Raw genomic sequence first — 17,931 nt, 5'->3', positions numbered from 1 at the left:
TTTGAAATCGATCCCTTGTTCCTGATCTTAGCTTGGGATTTGAGATTACCAAAGAAACAAGAAATGTAAAATAATCAGGGTCGTTACGTTAATAACAGTGTAAGAAACCCGAGGGAAGTAAGGACGTATCATAGAATTATTTGTTTTCCTTTATTTACAAAACTATGCCGTAAATAAGAGAAAACGGAGCTAGGGCCTTGTAAAAATTGTTGTAGAAAACTCATTGTATAATCTGTCTCCGGCTTATACTCATTGTCGAAAACAAGCCTACGTGCAAACCGTATTCCGAACTTCTCTTGAGAATAAATACTGTGATAAATCGAGGAGATATCGGGAATAAGTAGGAGGAAGAACGGAAAAAAGGGCAAAGCCTTCGAGGAAAAGTGTAACCAACGGAATTCTAGGAATTCGTTTTGTTACTTAACTTGCATTTAAAGACTAATATAAAATAGGATGAGCGATAGACGCGGAAAACGACTGTCTTGACGTTAACCGACACGTAGTAGTCATTAATTATCCTCCATAGGATGTAAGGCGCGTCCATCCTGTTATCCATTTCACTTAGAGACTTGTCCCTTGTTCGAAAAAAGTATTTCACATTAATTTCCTCGTTGCTCTTGTCATGTCAGCGCCTCGATAGGATACTCTACTGAAAAGGTTTACCAAGACTATGGAATTTGTTTAAAGGAGTTTCCTCGAGGACGTTTTCTCCGTATGATTTTAGCTTTTAGAAGAGGACTAACAATTAATAGAACGAAATAATAGCTGCCGTTAATGCAAATGTAATGGACAAAAGTACTTGGCCCAAAAGCCCATTTAGTTCGTGAATCTCGTGGATTCGATTCAATGGATAATTTGTGCTTGCCTTTGTGGATGTCGGGGATACGACGGGATTGCTATTATAATAATTTGATCACTTTACCGAGTACTTACGCTTGACTTTAGAAATTATTTCAACGAATTCGTGTACCTTCGAAAAATTCTCTTTATTGGGCTCCGGTTTTCCGAATCGAAATAATAATCATAAGAACGAAATTACGACTGTTAGAAATACTATAAAAGTGGCTTGTTTAAATCACATTTAGCTTCTGAATTTTATATAATTAATCATATAAATAAATTGTATCCATCTTCGCAGACATCGGGAACCGTGAACGGATTGTTACGAATGGAATCACTTTATGAAGACCATTTAGCAATGAACTGTATATATTGAATAAACTTGTATTAGCAGGGAGAATAATTCCGAGAATGCACCTACTAAGCATATAAAATATATGAAAACAATTAATACATCTTCTGTAATATTGTTCCGTTAATTACAGATTATTGATTATTTGTCGTCATAACAATGAAAAAGTTAGAAAATAAAAATACAAATAATGGACAGATAAAATAGGATGTAGTAGCATGAATATTGTTTAGAATACCGTAAGGAATCTCTTCTCTTTGCATTTTTCAGCGTTTTATGACAAAGGGTAAGCTGTGGTATAATTAGCCATGCGTTCCTTGAATGCCTTTAATGAGTATAATCTTTTAATCAGCATTTGAATCGTTACGATGGATAGTGAGTTCATCGATAAGCGAAGAGGCGTTTACCACGGTCTCTTTCGAACCAGTCGATTTGTCGACGGAGCTGTCAAATTTATTATTTAGATATCGTACTGCATTTTGAAGTCTTTTACTTAAGTCCTTTGTACCATTAGGGTTGCACCAACACAGGACTACGCGGTTAAATGCACCTTGTAGACCCCACGACATCACCGCACGAAATATCTTTCTTAATTTTTCCAATACATTTTGCGCTAAGTTTTCGTCTCGACACGCAAGATTTAGTACAAACACCCCATTCGTAGCGAGGCACTCCTGGACCAATTGAAGCGTAGAATCCTCCAGAAATTCTTTCGGAGGACAACTCATACCCAAACTGTTGTCTTTACCATTTACATCAAAGAGAATTGCCGTGAACTTTTTGTCTTCGTTAGCTGCCTGCTTTAAAAACTCTATGCCATCTGAGATTACCACTCGTAATTTCTCATTTTGGACAAGACCAAAATAGTCCGTTGCAACGTGTAGCATAAGCTCGTCGATGTCCACTGCGACCAGCTTAATCTTTAAGTATAAAAATCTTTTTATCAATATTACTGGCATGTCATTCAAGAAAATTGTGAAACAAGTTTACATATTATTTGAAGACTATGTGATGTAAAGAGTTCTATTTCTATCCTCATTCTTTGGCATTATATCTCATTAGTTTTACCTATTCTTTGTTAGTCTATGCAAAAAGAAAAAAAAAAAATGTTAAACCAAATTTATAGTCACAGATTTAAAACAGACTTACATGTGGGAAGCACCTGTGTAAGAACGTACAAAGTCCTCCTCCACCAAGACCCATGATAAGAATTTCGCAATCTTTGCTGCGATGGATTTCTAAACTAGCGGCAACGCTCATATTAATATGATGTTCACAGCTCAGGAACATTGGATCGATCACGGTTTTCAATTTGCCACGCCTAGATTTTGCTAAAAACACGGTACATTAAACTCAAGGCGAAAGTCACGAAATGCAAAGAACGCCGATGAAGTCTTACTTGTTTTCAATCTGGCTTCGCTTTGTATTACAAATTGGTTGTTCAGGAAGATTAGCCTCCGGGATACACTGCCTTTTCCGTCATCGACGTCTTCCACTACAACAGGCCCACTGATCTCGCTTTTACCCTCGTAGAGAATCTTTTGTGAGCTTGTATCATCTCCCAAGGATATGTATGGAATCTGCACGTTCGCTCCAAGGCCTGCCGGAGCAAAATTGCGTACGGAACCTTCGAGCTCCCTCTTGACTGCATCGATACCTTCGAATGTACACTCTCTACGCTGAATTATTATCACTAAACGGTCTCGTTGTACCGTATCGAGTAATTGTTGTCTTCCCTCTTTTGTGCTAAACAACCATTCCGGATCTCTGTTGAGGTCGAGAAAGTTTCTTGATAAACTTGATCTATGAATTGTCTCATACTTATTGAAAATTTTAATCACTGATATATCAAAGACAAAATTAGCACCTTCCTCGAGGAACAATGAAAGCCGCATAGGTCTTGCTACCTTTGGGGCGAACTTTGTCCAAAATGTAGAGGGTATAGCGAGGAACTTTTTCTGTGGGCCGATACAAATCCAACGCGATCTCACCGAGGTTAGTAGTCGTACCCTTGAAGAGACTGTTGCAAACGAGGGCTGACATTTGAGCAGTCGCCACAGCAGCTTCAATGTCTTCGATAGTGTTGACTCTTTCTGTTACAGTTCCAGCAAGAGATATTTCAAGGACCTAGTGAGATTTCAGGGTCTTTATTGATTTGTTAATGTATGTATGAGCATTCCATGAGTTTCAATGAAACAGTACTTATTGACGTAAACATCATTGTTTAAGCAACATCTTTTGAACGTATAAAAACCTTAATCTTGTACCTGTTTTGGTAAATTAAGGAATTTGGTGGCAACAACTATGAATACGGGCATGGAACCATTTTCTTCTTTGCGTGCTTTCTCTTCAGCCTCGTGACATCGCAGTATTCGAAACAAGAATCCTGAGGATGGAAAATAAGAGAGAAGCTTCTTCAAAACGTGCTCCTGCAGTAGAGACACGCAGATGTATCGACCTCCGTTACGCAAAACTCTAGAAATCTCCTAAATCACAAGGTTTTTCCATACTTCAAGAAATGAACTCTTTTTCCTTGCTTACTGTTGTAACGTACTCATTAGACTTACACCAAAGAATTTATCAACTGTATCGGTTGCCTCCACATTACTACTTGGCATTAAAGCATCCAAGGTACCTTTGTCCAGGACGACACTGAACCTCTCATTTGGATAAGTCATACATGTTGCATCCATATGCTCAAACCTTAAAGATGGTCTGGCACTCTCATTAATCTTTTGCATTTTCTTAATGACAACCTCTGAAATGTCGATATTTGTTATATTCCTATAAGTGAAAGGAACAATAGTATTAATTCTATTAAAAATGGAATGAAACAATTTTATTAGATGTAACATCCTTGCACCTGTAACCAACATCGTAAAGATCTGCACTCAGTGTAGAACTGCCACATCCTACCACGAGTATCAAATCTTTGGTCTTCGCATACTTTGATAGGTACCCACAAAGTTCTGGGTACTCTCCATACCTGAAATATACCAATTGCCCTTTAATTATCTATTAATCAGATAAGTTATTTTATGCTCACCATTAACTATTTCTAATTTAAACATTTATTTTAGAGTGGAAAATATTTTAATAGCTACACAGACTTACCAGTCAAAACTCTTTTTCCCTCGCTTTCGAAAGAACGTGTTCCAGTACTCAACCTTATTGAATTCTTCGTGTGACTTCGGTAACAAGTTCATTTCGATGATTTATATTTCATTCGATAGAACTGAAAGTTCCACAGGGATTTGTGAATTATAAATCTATATGCAAACGATGAGAAAATCGTTGCCGTCTAAATAAAAACACTGTAAGATTAGGTTAAACATAACCCTACGTTTTATCACATAACATTTGTGCGTTGCCTTAGATACTAATTGGATTAAAAATCTGCCAGTAAAGTAATTAATGCAAACTTACTACACTTTAGAGATAAACTACGACAAATAAACGTGGTAAAAACGCTTTAATTTAAAAAGTACCGACCCGCGGAACCATCGGGAACCACCAAGGTATCGCATGTTCGTCAGGAACAGGTTAGGTTGGGTAGACGGACAGTACATTAAATCACGTGGAGTACAAACTACTTTTTTATTCATGGTTGAAGAATTTCTTTTCTTTTAAAATACTATTAAAAAGCTGTTTAATTACCAGCTGTTAATGTTATTTATCCACACTTAATTGCATCTCCAATAACACCAAGGGAACTGGTTGGAAATCCATCTTCATCTATACAATAAGGTTCTCCATTACTGTGTTGAATAATGTCGTAACTTCCGTCATTGTAGCAGCTGAAGAAGAAATTTAATCCTGATTGAGCATAAATTCGATAGTCTCGTGCACATCCTGAAAGATGTATATAATTAAAATATGGGTACTTGTTGACAGTCGACAAAACTATCCAAATTCGATCTTTTTCATTATGTTTTCATTCATGGAATAATTCTGATAAAGATTTGAAAAATTATTTTGACAAGCGGGAATAGAGAAAACTTACTGCAGTTCATCTTTGAAAAGTTTTCAATAGACGAGCCATAATTTTGTAACTTTTCACCATCTTTCCAAACACAGTTGACTCTGGAAAAAAATATTACCAGTTTCATTAGTACGTTTTAATAATTCATTAATAATTTTGGAATAAATTACCGAGTGCCAACAATGCTGCGACTATTAAAGGTGCCATCGTCATCGCAGAATACCCTATCTACATACGCAAATTGTCGACCATGAAGTTTCAGTTTTTCAAGAAATTCCACTCTGGCAACCATTTTGCTTTCGCATCTTCTTAAATACTGTACTCCAAATTGGTCCTTCTTATCTGATTGGTTTCCGTTTGAAAAAAATATTGTTTACACTTTATAATAAAAATCATCAACAGAATTCAATGCACTTACAACAGGGAAGGTAAGTCACTGCTGAACTTGGAAAGGCTCTACAGGTTGGTTCACCAGTTTTATCATCGACACACCAACACATGCCACTGTTGCATTGAAGCTCTTCAAAGTTCCCATTTTGCATACAATGCAGTGACACTGTACCCGTTCCTCTTTTCCTTAATTCATTGGTACGTCTACTGCATGCTACACTTATGTAGATCGTTAAAAAAGTATTAACGGATGTCAAATACAAAACCTGTGAGAATTTGGACTCTTACCGCATGTCATGTCTTGTGCCATTGACCACCAAGACCATCCAAAAAGTTTTGTGCCATTCTCGTCAACACAGAAGCACCTAAAACAAATACATAAAAGAATTAAAACTTTGGATTCCATCGCCTCCATACCATTGCTGTTGATCGTTACCTGCCATCAGGTTTTTCTCCTTTACACTGGATTACTGAAAAAGTTTTAAATTCATGGTAAGAGAGCTAGCTATCATAAAGTATTTGTCCATTGGTAAAATATTCTCTATTCGAAATCAGAATTAAACTGTTGGGATAAAGCTGATAAATACTTAAAAGAAAAGCATTCGATGGGATGTTGTTATAAATTACATTACTTTAAATTTTGTCCTAAACTTAATAACGATATTTTAATCACTATAGTCGTTTTTTGCTATTTTTTATCCTTACAGTTTCTCTCTTTATTAAAAGATGTAACAGTCAAATTAATTTATATATTGAATATACTACAAAATTTGAGTAATTCAGTACCAACTATTTCTTGCGATTGTATCACGTGCCTTGAAAAGGTGACAAAAATTATGACGTGGAATAACATTATCATTGTGAAGTTAATTTAAATATTTTCTTTATCCCTATGAGTAGTTTTAAACCATTGCATCTAAATTAGTAAGACTGTCGGTATTCTTATCTTATCTCCATTCTAGAATGAACATATCGACAGTAATCCTAAAAATGTCTCTTTCAAAGGATTTTTACATATGTATTTAATGTTGAAATACTTAACCTGCAGCAGTATATTTTACTTTATACTCTTTTTTTTAAAGAATTTCTAACATAATTAAGGAATATTTATTTTTAAATATTGAAATACGCCGATGTCCTTGTTTTTTTTACCCTGGGTTGTCAATATTAACTCGCTTTTTCTTGAGTGAGCCTATGTCTCGTTCTCGCTCTCCCATTTAAAGGAGCAAAAGAATCCAAGTAATGTTATTTCTTGAATTTCGCAGATAAACAGCGGAACATGCCAGAAAATAAAATGAAGCAGTCTCAAATTATACACATACAGCAACAAAGTAACGACCGAATATTTTATTACCATCCACTCGGAACTGAAACTTGGTTGCAGTTACTACTGGCATTTGTTTCAATATTTTTTACTTTCGATGAGACTAAGCAATGGTAAACATTTTTTTATTTATATCCACAATTGACAGAATTAGAGTTTTCTTTCCGAGTCTTAACAAATCGAAGGAATTTTCAAAATTTGTAGTTTGAAAGTCGCGGGTAAGCGTAGTAATAAAGCATTGGATACTTTCCCTTTCAGAGATGGACAACTTGGTAACGAATACTCCGATTGGTCGAATTGAGTCGAGGATTGATAGACTAAATGGTTATGCATGTATGTAACCAACGTGAAGCTACGAGTGATGACCAAGTTTGCATTTGTAATCACGATAAATCACCCATAACCCCATACAGTTAACACAGTTCGATATAATTCCGTGCAATTCCGTGGGTCGTCGACAGTCGTCGACCAGGAAGCATTTCCTCTTTCGTCCTTTCCAGTCCGTTCTTTTGCGAACCGTCGCCATCGGCTGCTGATGCACCTCTGCTGTTTTTGCATTCTCTTTGATAACTGGTGGGCTCAAAACAGATTATTTGGTGAGTGAACGTTTTAATCTGTCAGAAAAGTCGTATAGATGGAATTTCGGCATCGTTTTATCAATTCGACAGGTGGTTGGAGTCCGGTAATTTGTACTTTGCAATGTGTCGCGTTCCTTTCGGTCTCTATTGGTCCCCCCCCCCCATTTTTTACCTTGCAACGAGGTGACCACGTGTATTCACCATAAGATAAAATTAATAACTCAAAAGTTTATTAGACCTGTCAAATTTATTCCGTTTTTAATAAATTTGAAAATTTTTATCTGAGGAAAATTATTGCTCGCTTGAAAAGGTATAAAGAATTCATTGGAAGGTCAATTTCGTTTTCACTTATTTTAATATACATGACCATGTTGATGTTATTTATATATTATTATATTTTTATATTCAAAGAGGGAAAGAACCGTAAATAAAATAAGATCGGAACAGCAATCGAGGCTATGTTGTAAGTTGTCTAATTTTATCCAGTGATCCAGCCTGAAATCTTGTTTTTGTCGTTGAAAACTGCTCTTTTTGTGATCACGTTCTTGAAAAATTCGTTACTGGTCTTGAATGAAAATGAACGTTGAAACTCTTGTAAAAAAAAAAGGCCGAAAGAAAGGTTGGTGCGTTAATGTTGGTCAGTGAAGGTTCAACCACGAGGAGCAACACGGGGGCAACAGGCTGTCGTAACAGATAAGGTGTATCGTAGAATTGCGATTGGCCGCCGTTCGCCGGGAAGTGTTTCGGTTGGTCGGGTTCTTTTAGACAGATATGCGTTGCACCAATCGAAACGCGAATCTCCGGCCGCGACTACCCATGATCACCCATAATTCCACGGGCCGTTAAGAGTTGGAGCGTTTCTTGTTTCGTCTCGCCACCGACGCTTCGCGACGTTCCTCGTTCTTTTTCCGGTTTTTCGATTCTGTAATCGGTCGTTGGGTTGACTCAAAGAAAAGTCTTTGGTAAGTGAACGATTTGTTTAGCCAAGAATTTACGGAAATTCCGAGAGTATTTGTGACCTTACAGTCGCTACCGCAACTTCCTGCGATTCTCCTTCTTCCACGTCCTTTGTTTATAGCCGGTATTCTAACAGGAGGTAACGTGTTCGAGCCTGCACGGGTTATCGGCCTTTTCTGCCGACGTTACCAGTCTTTGTTGCGTGCGCTCGTATCTTGTGAATCGTCTAACTGCGAGTCATTAAAAATCAACCAGTGCCCTTGAGATATTTTAAACGATTTTATATTTTTATGCATTTTTCTGACACTTTTGCTTATGGTTAATATTAAAATCCTGTATCACGCATTGAAAACTGTTTGATTTTAGTAGCAGGGTACTAATGAAAAAGTGAGAGCTTTGCCAAAGAAATTTCAGTTAAATCGTGTTATTTATTATCGTTGTATCGATAGTTTGATCATGCATTAAATTATGTGCTGTTGGTCGATCGTGTAAACCACTGAGAAGAATTATTTATGCTTACTGAACGTGTTGCATTTTGTGTAGCGAGTTAAGATCGGCGGCATAAGGTCTCAAGAACTACGGTAAAGATGAGCGACCGACCACCGATGAAGAAAAGCATGGGGCGGGGTAAAACTCAGCGTGAGCAGCAGGCCCCGCCTTCGACGTCCCAAGGAGCGTTTAGTCGTCAAGCTTCAAGTTCTACGACTTCTACCAGGCCGAGCACGTCCCATCACCAGGTACCCTATGCAAGGCCATCTCAGCCAACTCGACAGGTAACCCTGACTTACTAGAGACATCGAAGAGAATGATTTAAGGTAGTGCTATGCCAGCTTTGGTTGTAATGCAAATCATTCATTTTTGGTATGATTAAGCTTTACCTTTGATAGATTAATTTTGGAAGGTAACATTTGAGCCTTGACGAGGGATCTCCCTGACTTTGTAAAGTTTTTTTTTTACACAAGATCATCCAATGATTCATTTAAGCACTATTATGCATGCGAGCCTGCCATTAAATAAATTCTAATCCCATTTTCTAGTAAAAGCGCTTGTCCCTGGGAGATTTTCTCTATAATTGGAGTCTTGCCTCTACTTACCTTTAGTGAATATTACACAAATTCTTTTTCTTTTTGGTGAAGTGTGCTCTTTTTCTTCTTAGGGTTAATCATTTATTCATGTAGTATATCATCGTACCATAGCCTTCGATTCTCTAGTTCTTGAAAGGAGGCATGAGATTGTATTGCTCAATGTTTTTGACATTCCTTTATTTGTGTATCTTTATTTTTTTTTTTTATGTTATACATTTATTCTTTTTCTATCAAATGATTCAGAAAATGGTGTGGAAAAAAAATCCTTTTCATCAAGAGGATTTTTTATTGATGTCAAAATGCAATAGATAAATCGAAAAGCATGATATAGGATAGTACTCTATCAGACTTTGATACTAATTTTAATGTTAAAATCGTTGTCAGTTGAATTCACTAGACCTCATCCATCATGCATTGTCATCAATTATATATTTGAAGAAGGTTGCTAATGAGTCAGTAATCCGATTGGTCATTATAGAGTATGGCACGTGGTACTCAGCGGCCCAGTTCCAGGGGAGATTCTGGACCCGGGGAAGCCAAACCAGATCCCATGGATACTACTCCAATTGGTAACTGGAGATGCTGAATTTGTTGACATAGAAGTCTTGTAAGTCATATAATGTGTAGCATCGATCTGCAACAGGTGGTGGTGGAGAAGCAGGTTCTCTGGGTCGAGGTTCCTTGAGAGGACGTAGAGTACTACCATCGGATCTCTTAGTCACTCGTCCAAGGGACTTGAAAACGAAGAAGGGTACGTTTAAGATATATCACCTATCGTTCCCATTTTTATTTATTAGGAGGGATAGAGCTTAAGGCTTCAGATGTTTTTTAATTATATTAATGTAATAAAATTGAGTATGTATAATCTTTAAAAAGGAAATAACGAACTACTGATTTCATTGATTAACTTAACTTGAAAAATTTGTTTTGGACCCTCACGAAATATTATGATCTTATTTATATATCGATTGCGCAGGGATGTCTGGTAGACCAGTGAAACTTCAAGCCAATTACTTTAAGCTGCTCACCACAACCAACTGGTGCATTTTTCAATATCGAGTGGACTTTTCTCCAGAAGAGGTTAGAACGGTAGTTCGAAAAGGTCTCCTAAAAATTCATAGCAAAAGTATCGGAGCATACATTTTTGATGGAACTGTTTTATATTGTAGCCATCGCCTTCCCCAGGTAAGCTCAAATTGATCTAAACGGATCTAAACGTTTACAAACTCGCCATTCATTGTAGAACTTGGAAATTAAGCAATACTTACTTTACTCGTAGCCAATGGAATTGTTCTCTAAAAGAGAATCCGACCAGGAAAAAATTCGAATAACCATTCGTCTTGTTGGAGATATGGTCAGGGGTGACCACCATTACCTACAATTTTTCAATATAATTATGAGAAAATGCCTAGGCTTTTTGAATCTGCAACTTGTTGGGCGTGATTATTACGATGCCCGAAATAAGGTCAACATCTTGTAAAGTAGAAACGCTAATAGACTGCGAAAAAATGTTTGAGAGGATTCTTTAAAGACTGTCAATGTTGACGTTTTAGGTTGAAATTCGAGAGTATAGTATGGAGTTGTGGCCTGGCTACGTAACTTCGATCAGGCAGTATGAAGCTGACATCCTTATGTGTGCCGAGATCTCACATAAAGTGATGCGCAGGGAAACCATTCTCAATATCTTGGATGAGTGCTATCGCAAGGATGGACAGAACTATCGAGTGAGTATCTTCTAATCGAGTCGATGCTTTCACGCGGACACTTGTGATTTTTTCACACATTAACATTTTATCCGTGATTGAAAAAGGCACTGTACAATTTTCGTTTAAATTTGTTTCAGAAAATTTTTGAAGAGCAAGTGATAGGCCTTGTAATCTTAACCGATTACAATAACAATACCTATCGCATCGACGACGTGGATCATGCCGTAACTCCCACCTCAACCTTCCAGTTACGCACCGGTGACCAAATAACGTATAAGGATTACTACAAAAACAAATACAACATTCAGATAAGGCAGGATACTCAACCCATGCTTGTGTCACGGTCTAAGCCTAGAGACCGGAGAGCTGGGCAAGCGGAACTGATTTATCTTGTTCCTGAACTATGCAGAGCTACAGGTTCACTTTAAACATTTTTATTACCTTTAATTACGAACAAAAGTAATCCTTTATTATTTCGAACATTATTTTCTGAAGATATTTCTTCTCAAATCGAGCTTCGATAATTATTTGCCGTTCTCAAATTCGAAAATGTCTCACTTTCCACCCTACACTTTTTATTTATTTTCCATTATTTATTCTAGTGCATCGGATTAATCTTAATAAGAAATGCCATAAGCTCTCTTGTTTATGTTTCGCAGGGATCACCGATGAAATGCGAAATAATTATCGCCTAATGGCAGCGCTTGCCCAACACACACGGGTGTCGCCTCAATCACGAATCCAGAAGCTGCTATCGTTTAACCAACGTCTGAACAGTGAGCCCAGTATCGTTCAAGAGTTAAAGGAGTGGAATCTGACTCTGGACCGGAAGCTCGTCGATGTGCAGGGTCGTGTTCTACCACCAGAGAAGATCTTGTTTGCCAATGGACGGTCGATATCAGCCGGAGAGAATGCCGACTGGACCAAGTCCCTCAGGAGTTCCCCGGGTCTGATCAACGGCAAACTGAAGGACTGGGTGGTGATCGTCATGAGCCGCTTCCGTCGCGACGCCGAGGTATTTGGTTTCCTTGCCATTTCGTATCCGACGGAAGCAGAGTTTTTATTTGTCTTCTGTTTTTTTCAACGTTCTCATTACCTCAATTCGCTATCATCGTGGATATAAGACGTTATTACGGCTCTGATGGTACCTTGGGTGACCTTTGTTCTTTCTCCTATAGTATTTTATGTCGAACATGATGAAAGCGAGCGGCGACATGAACATCTCCATGGAGCGTCCCCACTACTGCGAAATTCCAGACGATCGCTCTGGAACGTATACCCAATGCATCGAGAAGATCATGAGCAGCTCAAGGCCACAGCTAATCTTCTGTGTAGTCTCGAACAACCGTCTAGACCGGTACTCGGCCATCAAGAAGAAGTGCTGCGTCGACAGACCAGTTCCGACGCAGGTATTCCTAACGAAGACCTTCTCTAACAAGAACCCGATGTCGATCGTCACCAAAGTGGCCGTACAAATAAATTGCAAGATCGGCGGCGCTCCTTGGACCGTCGAGGTGCCCCTGTCGGGCCTGATGGTCGTAGGCTTCGACGTGTGTCACGACACGAGCTCGAAGCAACGAGATTTCGGTGAGTAGAGTACCCTTGGAGTACGCGTTTCGGATTGTTCCGGCAACGGAGAAAAGGGCAGATGTACGTTTGAACTATGTCAATTCAGGAGTGTGTATAAAAAAGAAAGAACGGTCTTATTGCAGGTGCTATGGTGGCATCTTTGGATAAATCGTTCTGCCGTTACTTCAGCGCCGTATCCGCCCATTCGACCGGCGAGGAGTTATCGAACGACCTTTCGGTGAATCTGTGCAAAGCGCTGCACGTGTACAGGGAGTACAACAACGCTTTACCTCAACGTATCGTCATCTACCGGGATGGGGTAGGTGAAGGCCAGATACCCTACGTCTTCGAACACGAGGTCGAACAGCTTAAGCAGAAGCTCGCCGGGGTGTACGGCACCGCGCCCGTTAGGATGGCATTCATCCTCGTGACGAAGAAAATCAACACGCGGCTCTTTAAAATGCCCGGGGACAACCCCGATCCTGGTACCGTTGTCGATGATGTCGTAACGAACCCCGTCAAGTACGACTTCTTCGTAGTGTCGCAGTTGGTGCGACAGGGGACTGTCTCGCCTGCGGCTTACAGTATCATTTCCGACAATGTCGGTCTCGACGCGGATAAACTGCAGAGGCTGACGTTTAAACTGACCCACATGTATTACAACTGGAGTGGAACCGTTAGGGTACCCGCACCCTGTCAATACGCTCATAAGCTTGCCTTCCTTGTAGGTCAAGCGATCCATGTACCGCCCAGCTCGCATCTCGAAACTCTCCTTTATTTCTTGTAGGGTTTTGGGAGCGTTGTCACTTCGATTATTCATTTTTCCCTTTCCCTATTTACTCGAGTCGTGGGTCTGGGCACTTGTGCGCGTCTCTTTCTCGAGGCCGATTCAAGGCCAACTTGTTCCCACGCCACGGAGTGCCTTGAAGTATTTTTTTATTATTTTTTTTTCATTAAGACATTTCATAGATTTAGGTAGATTTAAGACTGGGCACGCAATAAGCTTAAACCCTTGGAATAACCACTGACTCGAAACAGGATTTTTGAAGTCAAAAAACGAGTAGATGGGTTTTTATTAGTTTTCCTCTATTGCTTCTTTTCTTTTCTTTTTTTTTTTTTGTAACGGAAATTATTAATTGAAGTGACGGGTGTACAGCTTGCGAAGCATTTTTATCATATAATTAAGAAGTCTCCTAAGGGAAACTGCTTGCTGTCCTTAAAGATAATTTTTATTTTCTTGGAATCTAGTGACTTTTTTTGCCTAAGAGTTTTAGTTTCTAGTTTTGAAGTTACTGACAAGACGGATATGTGATATGGCGATAACGCTTCCTACTGCCTTAGAAATGCGAAGCGCATTTCATGTGTTACATTTCACTTACCGAGTGATTTTCATAGGAAGACTGAACTTTGTCGATTCTTAGAAAATGTTACCAATGGTTGAAAAGTTTCGGGCTTGAAAGAAGTTTTCATTTCCTGTAGTACAAATTTATTGAGTATATTATTTTAATTTTCATATGATTCGCAAAGTACACTTTTTGTTTATTTCTGCCGAAAAGACGGTTTTACGAAATCGTACGCAAACCCGAGAAAGATATTTGAAAAAATCGAGTAACAAAAGAACGTGATCTTACGAGTTTCAACTAAATTTTCCTGTTGGTGTATTTTGACATACATTTAAACAAAGTTAATACTAATTTCAATTAATCGGTTAGGTTTTTATATGATTTATACGCGCGCGCCACCAACCCTTTCTCTCTTATCTATATATATAGATAAATAAGATAGGAAATTATTTCGAGCTTGGAAAGAGAAGAAAAGAAATATTTCTTCCAGTTCCTGGCCGATGCCAAAGATGTACAAAACAGAATAATGAACGTATATCTTTAAGTACTTTGTCGTTTCTTAGTTTGGATTGTACCGAAAAGTAGGGAAAAAAAAAAAATTTCCCGACCAATGCCACATAATCCTCTCTAACATATTTAACAAGTATTGTTTCTAACTCTAAATATCAAAAGTATTTATAAATAAGGTTCTCATTGAAAAGTACACTTGAATCTTTATAAGTTACATATTTCTCGGTGTCCTTAATTCGCATATTAAATACGTAAGATTAGGAAATGTTCGGAAAATAACTATGCATTTATTGAATTACATTATTGGCATGAGTTCACAGAAGCATTGGTTTTGAGATAGGAGTAACAAATGGTATTCAATTTCGGATAGTTTTGATAAATTAATATATATATATATATAAAGCCTTAAGATTAACGCCATTGCCGCAGGACGACGATTACAAATGGTAACCGAACTACTTTTTACGTACACGCAGTGTACATTTACACGATACATTTTCTCCTAAGAAACAAGGCATTGATGTGATAGTTTTTGTTGTTGTTGTTATTATAGTAAAACAGTATTGTACGCGATAAGAGAGGATCGTTTCTAAGGCAAGAAATCCACAATGACTTGGCACCAAAAAAATTTGTGAAGGCTTCCATGATACATCCATTTCGGTCACGTACGATGCATATTTAATTCGCACCTTGAGGGTGCTTAAAGATTCCCCGGTATCGTGCTCTTGACCGTTAAAGATCATAAGGGAATTAATGACCCTATTAACGTACAGTACTAAAAACAAGTAATAAAAAAAATAAAAAAATAAGTTTCGAGATTTATAACGATCGAAGCGGTTCGAAAGTGATCCGACATGCATGAGATTGCCTGTCAAATTAATTCTCTTGATTTTCGCCGATAAACTCACTTGGCATATAAGTCAGTTTTAAGCCCCTGTATCGTCATCGGCAAGGGTGTGAATAATTTCGGTCCCCGGTGGAAGCGGCCGATGTCGAGTTAATCTACCACAACATTTCCTCCAAAATTGAGCAATGAAAATGTCGTTGTAGAAGCACATGCCGAGGAGGAGAATAGCGAAACCGACAAGCTGCAAAGGGAATCAAATGATTTAGATATTTAATGCAATGCAAGATGCGGCAATTGCTTGTGCGGTAATCACATCGTTTGAACTTACTTGTAAATAATGAAACTTTTGCCAGCGGAGTGTCAAGGATATGGCCCATATGATTATCGTCCTGGCACTGTCCAAGACCATTCTTGTGGTTGCACTCATCTCCTTTGTAATGCTTATTCCGCTAAAGTTAAAGAAGGCGATACTGACGACTATGCCTAAACGAAAAGAGTTCGATTAAAAATTATAATGACAAGCAAATAATGAAACTGGCAGAATCGTTACATTTAACTACAGATTACAGATTAACAGACGATATTCACCTATCAGTGCTGTAAAGAGCCGTCCACTTTTCCCTATTTGAACAAAAGCATCGACCGTTGCTTCCAGAGTTCCTCGGGAGTTATCGGCAAAAGGTGGCTGAGCACTAATGTAGTTCAATGGAATCATGGCTAAACACATACCGATAAAACCAAAGACACCTGATAACAAAATGCAACACATGAAACAGACTCAAAGGAGATTCTAACGAAACATCTTCGTTCCTGGGAAACTTACCCTCCCAGCCAACGGCTTGAAGAGCAGGAATGTCCTGACCGGAGACGTATTTCTCTTCAACGACCATTTGCGTAGCAGTAATCACCTGTGAGGAGATTTAGTTATCGATGAAACGAAAGTGAACCGAAATAATTCCTGTATACCACCGAGACGTATACCTGAGCACAAACGATGAGTAGATCACCGGCGATGATAGAATTTGAATCGGTGTCGTCAGTTTCTTTTGTTACAAAGTCACTAATGCCGACAAGAGCTAGACCTAAGGTGACCATAACTATTCCGCTCCATTCTCTGTACTTTAACTTCCGCTCCAAGAAACTAACCGAAAGTATACCGGTGAAGATTATCGATGCACCTCGAAGCATTTGAAAACTGCTCGCATAAGTCATATTCAGCCCGATGTACATAATCGATGTAGCAAACATATCGCAAAGAGCTGGGACGAAAAGAACGAACGGATTGAAAGTCCTCAATCCTTTGGTCAAATTGGTTTCATCGATGGTTCCATCCTACGTGTTAGAATCGGTTACAAACACATAAAAAAAATAACAAAGAGAATCCAAACACGAATCGATATAAATTTTAATAAAATTTAACTAACGACATACAAAAAGGTGCTGTATTTTTAACATTAGGTACAAGACTTACCCCTCGGCGTTCGTAATAACAGTACGCTATTTTGAAAACAAGAAGGCATAACATTTCTCCCAAAAACATGAATGAAGATTGCATGAATGGGTGATTAAAGTACCTTGGCTGCCCATCTATTCCTGGGACTATTTGTTTATCGGCATATCTAAAATATTAAATAGATAATCGGTTTTGAGACACCTCCCAGAATTATTTCCTTTTCTGGCAACGTTAATCATGAATCGAACAGGGACTTACTTGACGGAAAGCGTATTAAACGAGCCAGTGATCACGAACAAGATCGCCAGCGACGTTTGGTAATGAGTCCATGCCATTCTTCTAGATGCTCCGAACTTACAGAGACGATAAAATCCTGAAGAATACCGTTGTGTACTACTATTTGATTCGATGTAACAAGGTATCCTAGACTTTCAATGGTTGCACCCCAACGGGCTTCCTGTGCCCTGAAGTTGCAGCTGATAAAGATACGTGAATAACTGCATAAGCATCATTGACGGAAACTTACCGGAGCTGGTAGAAAACGTCGCGGGACAAAAGTCCGAAGCCGAGAACACTGGGGTACTCGCTCCAAGTATTTCTGGTTGCGTTAGGGGCAGTCAGGAATAACAAGGAATTGCTCTATCGAGTCATCGGAACGTGTTACCCCACGAACCATTATCCAGCGTTATCCCAAAGCGTGACAGACCGTCACGATACACGATTACTTCGATCAGCAAATATCGGGGAGGTCACTGCTCGGGACCGTTCCGCCCTCCTCAGCCTTCCTTGCCCGATAAGTTCCAACTCGATGGGAACCTAACTTTGCGAACCCACGGTCGGTTGTGCCGACATTATCAAAGAATTTACAAGTCTCCATAGAAGCCCAGAAGGATAGGAACGTTCGATGCTCGATAAATAGTATGTTAGCCAACGGATGGCGGCGCTGTAGACATCTCTCCATCTCTCTTCATTTTATGGCGATTTACAGCGAATTG

The 17,931-nt window shown here is 38.8% G+C and overlaps 4 protein-coding genes across 18 annotated transcripts; 1 reads left to right on the top strand and 3 right to left on the bottom strand.

Annotated features, from left to right (window-relative positions):
• Positions 1-967: 967 nt before the first annotated feature.
• LOC105696229 (methyltransferase-like protein 13) lies at positions 968-4,938 on the bottom strand. Of its 8 annotated transcripts, none has more exons than XM_012418514.1 (9): positions 4,850-4,938; positions 4,307-4,427; positions 4,056-4,178; positions 3,760-3,976; positions 3,460-3,678; positions 3,060-3,319; positions 2,592-2,959; positions 2,342-2,523; positions 968-2,112 (listed from the first exon to the last, which is right to left on the bottom strand). In XM_012418514.1, exons 2-9 carry the CDS (start codon positions 4,396-4,398, stop codon positions 1,537-1,539), a joined length of 2,037 nt encoding a protein of 678 aa, XP_012273937.1. In that variant the 5' UTR covers positions 4,399-4,427; positions 4,850-4,938; the 3' UTR covers positions 968-1,536. The 8 variants fall into 8 exon arrangements, with proteins under 8 accessions (XP_012273937.1, XP_012273936.1, XP_012273932.1 ...); XM_012418513.2 differs by lacking the exon at positions 4,850-4,938 and adding an exon at positions 4,685-4,739; XM_012418509.1 differs by lacking the exon at positions 4,850-4,938 and adding an exon at positions 4,619-4,726 and having other exon boundaries at positions 4,307-4,506.
• LOC105696232 lies at positions 4,773-6,487 on the bottom strand. The gene is made up of 7 exons (XM_012418521.1): positions 6,351-6,487; positions 6,001-6,034; positions 5,853-5,929; positions 5,593-5,778; positions 5,345-5,516; positions 5,196-5,275; positions 4,773-5,044 (listed from the first exon to the last, which is right to left on the bottom strand). Exons 1-7 carry the CDS (start codon positions 6,421-6,423, stop codon positions 4,866-4,868), a joined length of 801 nt encoding a protein of 266 aa, XP_012273944.1. The 5' UTR covers positions 6,424-6,487; the 3' UTR covers positions 4,773-4,865.
• Positions 5,510-15,434, top strand: LOC105696226 (piwi-like protein Siwi). Of its 6 annotated transcripts, none has more exons than XM_023434997.1 (14): positions 5,510-5,602; positions 6,830-7,001; positions 7,147-7,484; positions 7,557-8,428; positions 8,967-9,160; positions 9,987-10,077; positions 10,152-10,259; positions 10,485-10,693; positions 10,788-10,973; positions 11,062-11,232; positions 11,352-11,631; positions 11,874-12,229; positions 12,393-12,801; positions 12,927-15,434. In XM_023434997.1, the coding sequence occupies exons 5-14, from the start codon at positions 9,011-9,013 to the stop codon at positions 13,568-13,570; spliced, it is 2,604 nt and encodes an 867-aa protein (XP_023290765.1). In that variant the 5' UTR covers positions 5,510-5,602; positions 6,830-7,001; positions 7,147-7,484; positions 7,557-8,428; positions 8,967-9,010; the 3' UTR covers positions 13,571-15,434. The 6 variants fall into 6 exon arrangements, with proteins under 6 accessions (XP_023290765.1, XP_012273918.1, XP_012273919.1 ...); XM_012418495.2 differs by having other exon boundaries at positions 8,967-9,196; XM_023434996.1 differs by lacking the exon at positions 5,510-5,602 and adding an exon at positions 5,928-6,056 and having other exon boundaries at positions 8,967-9,196.
• On the bottom strand, positions 14,904-17,793 carry LOC105696231 (solute carrier family 35 member F6). Of its 3 annotated transcripts, XM_012418520.2 has the most exons (9): positions 17,463-17,793; positions 17,195-17,400; positions 16,955-17,102; positions 16,465-16,815; positions 16,307-16,391; positions 16,072-16,230; positions 15,812-15,966; positions 15,545-15,724; positions 14,904-15,411 (listed from the first exon to the last, which is right to left on the bottom strand). In XM_012418520.2, the coding sequence occupies exons 2-8, from the start codon at positions 17,269-17,271 to the stop codon at positions 15,563-15,565; spliced, it is 1,137 nt and encodes a 378-aa protein (XP_012273943.1). In that variant the 5' UTR covers positions 17,272-17,400; positions 17,463-17,793; the 3' UTR covers positions 14,904-15,411; positions 15,545-15,562. The 3 variants fall into 3 exon arrangements, with proteins under 3 accessions (XP_012273943.1, XP_012273941.1, XP_012273942.1); XM_012418518.2 differs by having other exon boundaries at positions 14,904-15,724; XM_012418519.2 differs by having other exon boundaries at positions 14,904-15,724; positions 17,195-17,309.
• Positions 17,794-17,931: the final 138 nt, after the last annotated feature.

This window comes from Orussus abietinus, unplaced genomic scaffold (genome assembly GCF_000612105.2).
Source record: "Orussus abietinus isolate OABI.00-Male unplaced genomic scaffold, Oabi_2.0 scaffold34, whole genome shotgun sequence".
Classification (NCBI taxonomy): Eukaryota; Metazoa; Arthropoda; class Insecta; order Hymenoptera; family Orussidae; genus Orussus; species Orussus abietinus.
The sequence above is the reverse complement of the archived record's forward strand: the minus strand, read 5'-3'. Positions and strand labels throughout refer to the sequence as shown.